This window comes from Galeopterus variegatus, unplaced genomic scaffold (assembly GCF_000696425.1).
Source record: "Galeopterus variegatus unplaced genomic scaffold, G_variegatus-3.0.2 Scaffold11572, whole genome shotgun sequence".
Lineage (NCBI taxonomy): Eukaryota > Metazoa > Chordata > Mammalia > Dermoptera > Cynocephalidae > Galeopterus > Galeopterus variegatus.
The window spans coordinates 4761-12665 of record NW_007737683.1 but is presented as its reverse complement, the minus strand read 5'-3'; the positions used below and the strand labels follow the sequence as shown (position 1 = coordinate 12665).

At 38.9% G+C, this 7905-nt stretch overlaps 1 protein-coding gene across 1 annotated transcript in view; it reads left to right on the top strand.

Annotated features, from left to right (window-relative positions):
- The window catches only part of MSANTD3 (Myb/SANT-like DNA-binding domain containing 3), a 9839-nt gene extending 2218 nt beyond the window's left edge, over positions 1–7621 (top strand). The window contains exon 2 of the mRNA XM_008594795.1: positions 6449–7621. Within this exon, the coding sequence (XP_008593017.1) occupies positions 6449–6858 (410 nt within the window). The 3' untranslated portion in view covers positions 6859–7621. The remainder of the gene's footprint in view (positions 1–6448) is intronic.
- The last annotated feature ends 284 nt before the right edge of the window (positions 7622–7905 follow it).

The window sequence follows — 7905 nt, the reverse complement described above, 5'->3', positions numbered from 1 at the left end:
TCCTGGGGAGGGCAGAGGGTTGCTCACATACAGTGCTCCAAGGACCCAGCAAGCATTTGCCCAGGAGAATCTGGTTCTTGGCTTGCAGGATGATAAATTCCCTTGTCAGTGTCTGCAGAGTAGACTGAGCTCTGAGGGACTGGCTCCTGTTAATTAAAAGTCACAAGAAACTGTCTAAAACCAAGAACGTTATCTGTGTAGGGTGCAAAAGTTAATTACCAAGTGAACCAAGTACATGTTTTTGATTAGTGCCTTTTTTCCCCCTGTAGGCAGATGATCCTGGGAAGCTAAATTATGATCAGAAGTTTGCTTGCTGATCGTTCGACTAAGGTTAAGTCCAGGGAGTCACCTTGCACATTTTATGATCTGTGATAATTTGGCATTTATCTTCCATTATCTTTGGGGAACAGGTGTGCAGAACAAGCTGTGGGAGCCAACACAATTTGCTAGGAAGGGTTGAATGACTGAAGGGCAAATACATTTAAGAAAACTAAGCTTTTGAGTAGCACTCAAATGAGAATTTATNAGCTCTGAGGGACTGGCTCCTGTTAATTAAAAGTCACAAGAAACTGTCTAAAACCAAGAATGTTATCTGTGTAGGGTGCAAAAGTTAATTACCAAGTGAACCAAGTACATGTTTTTGATTAGTGCCTTTTTTCCCCCTGTAGGCAGATGATCCTGCGAAGCTAAACTATGATCAGAAGTTTGCTTGCTGATCGTTTGACTAAGGTTAAGTCCAGGGAGTCAGTCGGGTAACCATAGTGGTTAATGTTGTGAACCATATGCATCTCTTTCCACTGTAGGAGCTTTTTGTCTGGGCTTTGATTCTTGAGTTCCCAAGCCAGGCTACCTCCTAGTAGACCGTGTTTATATGGGCACTACCAACTCTTTTACCCCGTCTCCTGCTGCTTCTGTTGTGCATGGACCCCACTGCTAATTTAGTGTCCTTGCTTTGGAGATGCTTATAGCTTCAGCCAGTTACTCCCCATTTTGCTGGCCTCTGAGCCATTCAGTTTCTGTGAAGCAGCGAAAGGAGTGGTGCTGGGGGAGGGAAGGAGGTGCATCCGCAGGGCTGCTCTTCACAGTACTAGGCTCCCTGGGAGATGTTGCTGAGGAAGATGCTGCTGTGAACTGCTTTCAGTTCATTTTACAAATCTGTGATCTGGATTATTGTGTATTGATTTCATAGGGTTTGTCTTAGGGGACATTCTTATTTCCCCATTTTCAAGTTCTGAGGTAGGATTTAGAAAGTTCATCCCACAAATTTTTTTCTCTTTCTTTTTGGAAGAAATGATATAATTCATTTATTCATAAGCACAATTTATAAATTTCCAGCAAGAAGGGAATGAGTATGGATTCTCAGTGTCTTTCTGTAGTGACATTTGGGGGTGACTCACTTGTAAAAGATTTATTTTAAATTAGATGTTTGTACATATATGACATGTGAGACTCCTCTTTTTGCTGGTGATTATTACAGTACAGCCAAATGCTGCCTGCTTCTCTTTGCGGGTCAAATTTAGAGGGCAGTGGAGAACCTTGGTGCTTCATCAGTTGGGAAGTGTGTCCAAAGTTAATGCTAGTAGTTAATACTACTAATACTAGAAGTTAAGGTACTGGAGCTATCCTACACATAAAAACAGCTTTGAGGTTATCTCACTTGTTTTGTATCTCAATTTACTTTCAAGAAAGGAAAAAAAGACTGGATTGTCAATCATGCCTTCTGGGACTTGGTGGGAAAAAGATAGAAAATCTCCTATAGGGTCATGACCCTCATTACATCAAGTGAATTTTGACATATGGACTCTGTGTGTGTGTATGTGTATTTTACCTTTTTATCTCTAACATTGCAGTGTCCAATACAATAACCACAAGCCACATGAGGCTAATAAGCACTTGAAATGTAGATAGACCAAATTGAGATGTGGGGTAATTGTACACACCACATTTTGAAGACTTAGTACCAAAAAAATGTAAAATATCTCACTTATAATTTTTATATTGATTACATGTTTAAATGGTAATATTTTAGATATATTGGATTAAAAATATTATTAAAATTAATTTCCCCTATTTTTTTAATGTAGCTATGAGAACATTTAAAATTACTTACGTAGCTTGTATTATATTTCTATCAGACAGCACTTTTCTAACATCTTACAGGGTGCCTTTTACAGAATTAGGTGCTCAGGGCTGGCTGGTTAGCTTGGTTGGTTAGAGTGTCGCCTTATAACCCCAGGGCCCAGGGTTCAGATCCCTGTCCAGCCAGCGCCCCCACCCCCCAAAAAAAAGAATTAGGTGCTCAGAGATTTGTTGGAATTTATTATAAGAATGTTAAACAGGATGGAGCTAGTAGTATTCCACTAGAGGCCTCTCTCCAGCTACTTTTTAGTGTGCGACCCTCCAGCTACGTTTTAGTGTGTGACGGTTTTGACTATGTCAGCTTGATCATTGTCCCCTGGATATTCTTAGCTTTGTCAATGACTTTCTTAAAATGTACATTTGTATTTGAACAGAGTAGTCTTAAAATTTAAGTATAACACTTAGGAATATATTTGCAAAAAACAGCAGTATTGGGGCTGGCTGTTTAGCTCAGTTGGTTAGAGTGCGGTGTTGTAACACTAGGGTCAAGGGTTCAGATTCCCATACTGACCAGCTGCCACACACACACACACACACACACACACACACACACACACACAAGCCAAACAGCCAAACCAGTATTTCCCCCTTAAATATATTAAAACAATTTACACCTTGCACATTTTATGATCTGTGATAATTTGGCTTGGGCATTTATCTTCCATTATCTTTGGGGAACAGGTGTGCAGAACAAGCTGTGGGAGCCAACACAGTTTGCTAGGAAGGGTTGAATGACTGAAGGGCAAATACATTTAAGAAAACTAAGCTTTTGAGTAGCACTCAAATGAGAATTTATATTTAGTTTCATATGCTATTATTTCTGTGCTATAAAACTATAATTGAATAATGAGAGTATTTCTTAATAAATGCCCTTATTATCACTGTTTAATCCAATCCTATTCTTTTGGGGTGGAAGCTCAGATAGAGAGGGCTGAGTTGTATTTCCAGATATGGCATACCAGCGTGTGAAAAGCCCCCTTTTGTGTTAGTGATGTGTTTGTTCCCTTTTTATCCCCATTTCCCACTCTCATTCTCTTTCCTGCACCTGAATCATTCTAAAATGCATGTGTATTCTCTCACATGTGTTTTGTATGCATATATTTTTAATTTACATAGATTAAAACGTGTGCTGTAGCTACTATTTATTTTTGTTTTTTTCACTTAGAATAATGTTTTAAAGATCAATTCCCATTGCATTGGGTAAATCTAATTTGTTTCTTTTATTTAATGCATTATAGTCTGTAGTAAGCACCCACACATCTTATTTATCCATTTTTCCAGTCAGTACTAAAATACTATGTTCTGTTGGAAGAGCTGGGGTTTGGCCTGCACACAATTTCCTTCCCATCCTTTTACTGCCATAGTAGGCTTTTCCCGCTGGTACTAAACTTACTCAAATTGCCCAAATGGAAGAGTGCTCCCTTGGCTGTGTTCTCTTGTCCCTGGGAAACCATTAGGTATTCCTACCCTTTTTGCATAAGATTGAGTTTTCTACTTGGGGTGGCTTTGTTTTACCTGGGAGAGAGATTACATGGTGTGTATTTGCAGCAGGTTGCCATTCCCAGGCTAGTCTTTTTCCAATTAAGAGAAGATTCTCCCCATCTGAACACTAGCTTCTATTCATTGGAGCTAACATTTGTGTGAAAGTTAATTAACTACTCCATCGGATTTCTCTAGTTCAAGCCCCATCAGAGTCTTAGGAGGCCTGGCTTTTTGTTTTTAAGTTTGTATGTTGCACACATTTAAACTGAAAAAAAAAAGTTTTAAAGTAGAATAATTTCTCTGCTCCCAGACATGAACATACTATACTGTCTTAATGTTCAAGCTCTAGAAATTTGAAGATCAAAATACAGACTATGCACCCATATTATTATTATTTTTTTCATATTCTTAGTAATAGATGGCTTGCGGTGGATATAATTTGGAGGCTATGTTTTAAGATATATAAGTGATCAGCTAAGCAAGTGGAGTATTGGGAGGCTGGGTACTGAAGTGGTTGAGTTTGGATTAGAATTCTGGTTCTTTGAACTACCCAAAGGTTGTATTTGGTTTTCTATAATAACAGCTGCCTCAGAGGGTTGTTGTAAAGATTAGACGAAGCAGTGTTGTAAAGCACTAGTACCTGGTTAGCTGCTCAGAAAATGGTAGCTGCTGTCATCATCATGCATCATCATCATCATCATCATCATCATCCAGTCTCTAAAGCCTAGACTTGTTGAGATAAAAGTGAGTATTTAGAAATTGGGAGAACAGCAGCATTTTGAGGGGATGAAAGTAAAGACTCTCAGAGGATTATCCAGAACTATGCCCGGAATGAAATCAAAGAGAAAAGAGACTAGAGGTACCAAAAAATGTCTGTGTGTCTCCAGTCTTCAAAGAAACTATTTTCAGATCCAAAACTAGAAAGGAAATGGGTGAAGTAATGCTCAGGAAGGTGCTTTAAAAAAGATGCATGAGGAAGAACACCATCAACAAATGTCCATCTTACAACTGCAACTGATACAAATGAATGAGGTGCATGTGGCCAAAATCCAGCAGATAGAGCGAGAGTGTGAGATGGCAGAGGAGGAACACAGGATAAAAATGGAAGTTCTCAATAAAAAGAAGATGTATTGGGAAAGAAAGCTACAAACTTTTACGAAGGAATGGCCTGTTTCCTCATTTAACCGGCCCTTTCCCAATTCACCCTAAGACTTTGGGGGTGGCTCCCTTGTAATTAATCTGTGTTGGCAAAGAAAGTGTGGAACATGAACTTGCGGTCAGTAACCTGTAACAGAGCTACAATTAGGAAAATTAGAGTGGTAGTAGTCACTTATTTAAAAATACATTCAGGTAAACGGCTGCACCCTATGTACTCCTTAAGTGGCAAAAAAGCTGTTATAGTCTTCTGAAAATTATCACGAGTGCTATAATTCTGAATGTCATGTCTGTTAATTAGAATTCATACAAGAACCATGTGTGAGTGTTTTTTTTTTAAACAAATGCAAGTGTGACTATAAAGGAGTGTGGCTGAGTTTTCTTTTTCTTTTTTTTTTATAAAAAAAAAACAGACGACAGAACTTTTCTATCCAGATGAATGCCCTCCCATTGAAAGTGGCTGTCCTGGGAGGCCCCATGTGTCTTCAGTGGTGATGCGGTTGCTCAGAACTTGTTAGAGGTCTTTAGGGAACCTCCAGGAGAGCTGCAGCACCTTTTTCATTTTTTCATTGTCATCCTGAGTGTGGATTTTCTGTTTTTAAACCTCTCAACATTTGGAAGGATATTTACTAATGTGGCTCATAAACTGCCTTTTAAGGCCTTTTCCCTAAATGTTGGAGACATTCCAAATGTCTCCAACATTGGTAGCTTTGTTGGAACTAAGGATGTAACTACTTTGAGGGAGAAATGTTCATTTAGATTTCTACACTCTGTTATGTTTGATTTATTAAAAAAAAGACTTGTAAGTTTATAGTCACACTGTGTATGTTTTTTTAAAGGTGCTGCCTTCCCAACTGTGATCTCGTTTTGCCTTCTCTCTGTAGTTTCCTCCAGCGTTGTACTAATGAGTTAATGGTTGCCCTTGATTTTATTCTTTATCCATCTAAGGAAAGGTACTTGCCTCACCATGCTCATGGTGCCCCCTTATAGTAATACTATGTAGCTGGCATTACACAGCATGTGGCTTTTTAAAAATCCATTACCAACATATTTGGAAATATGGATAGGTAAATGGATATTTTGATTGAGCTGTGATACAGCTTCTCCTGCAGCACAGTGTTTAAAACAGCCGGTGTGGACTCATCTATCAAGGAAGAAAATTTATAAGTGGCCATCCAGGGTAAGGGCTAACACCTGTGACCAGGAAATAGCAAGGGTGCCCTTGTGGAGATTGAACATGTGTTTGTGGCTGAGTGAGAAACAGGCAAAGGTGATCAGACTGATAGAGAACTTAATCTGAAGACCCCGACTGTTGGCCTCGTACTGTATTCTTATGCTCATGAGCTTTGTTCACATTTCAGTTTAGAATTTATATCAACAGTGAGGTCTCTGATTCTTATCAAGCGCTGTCTCTGACCGCTGTTCCCATAGCTCACAGTTCTAGAAATGACATAATGAAACCCTTTATCATTATTGCTTAAGGGAAAATTGCATTTGATTTATGGGTTTTTAAAAAGTCGGATGAGACAAGAGTACCTGTAGACATGAAGGCCAAAGCAGATACTATATTAGATACATCCTGTAATGAGGGACCCTGTCATTTGAAGTAGGATTGAATTTTTTCTCTGCCTGTAAAGTCTTTGAACATATGTTTTCTGCTACTGTTTTTCAGAATCATTTGCTGTTTCAAATAGAGAACTGTGCGATGATGAGAAAGAGTTCATACATTTTCCAGTATGTGAGGGGACCTCTCAACCTGAACCCTCGTGTTCAGCTGTCAGAATAACAGCCAGTAAAAACTACAGGAGCAAAACCTCTCAGGAAGGTGCTTTAAAAAAGATGCATGAGGAAGAACACCATCAACAAATGTCCATCTTACAACTGCAACTGATACAAATGAATGAGGTGCATGTGGCCAAAATCCAGCAGATAGAGCGAGAGTGTGAGATGGCAGAGGAGGAACACAGGATAAAAATGGAAGTTCTCAATAAAAAGAAGATGTATTGGGAAAGAAAGCTACAAACTTTTACGAAGGAATGGCCTGTTTCCTCATTTAACCGGCCCTTTCCCAATTCACCCTAAGACTTTGGGGGTGGCTCCCTTGTAATTAATCTGTGTTGGCAAAGAAAGTGTGGAACATGAACTTGCGGTCAGTAACCTGTAACAGAGCTACAATTAGGAAAATTAGAGTGGTAGTAGTCACTTATTTAAAAATACATTCAGGTAAACGGCTGCACCCTATGTACTCCTTAAGTGGCAAAAAAGCTGTTATAGTCTTCTGAAAATTATCACGAGTGCTATAATTCTGAATGTCATGTCTGTTAATTAGAATTCATACAAGAACCATGTGTGAGTGTTTTTTTTTTAAACAAATGCAAGTGTGACTATAAAGGAGTGTGGCTGAGTTTTCTTTTTCTTTTTTTTTTATAAAAAAAAAACAGACGACAGAACTTTTCTATCCAGATGAATGCCCTCCCATTGAAAGTGGCTGTCCTGGGAGGCCCCATGTGTCTTCAGTGGTGATGCGGTTGCTCAGAACTTGTTAGAGGTCTTTAGGGAACCTCCAGGAGAGCTGCAGCACCTTTTTCATTTTTTCATTGTCATCCTGAGTGTGGATTTTCTGTTTTTAAACCTCTCAACATTTGGAAGGATATTTACTAATGTGGCTCATAAACTGCCTTTTAAGGCCTTTTCCCTAAATGTTGGAGACATTCCAAATGTCTCCAACATTGGTAGCTTTGTTGGAACTAAGGATGTAACTACTTTGAGGGAGAAATGTTCATTTAGATTTCTACACTCTGTTATGTTTGATTTATTAAAAAAAAGACTTGTAAGTTTATAGTCACACTGTGTATGTTTTTTTAAAGGTGCTGCCTTCCCAACTGTGATCTCGTTTTGCCTTCTCTCTGTAGTTTCCTCCAGCGTTGTACTAATGAGTTAATGGTTGCCCTTGATTTTATTCTTTATCCATCTAAGGAAAGGTACTTGCCTCACCATGCTCATGGTGCCCCCTTATAGTAATACTATGTAGCTGGCATTACACAGCATGTGGCTTTTTAAAAATCCATTACCAACATATTTGGAAATATGGATAGGTAAATGGATATTTTGATTGAGCTGTGATACAGC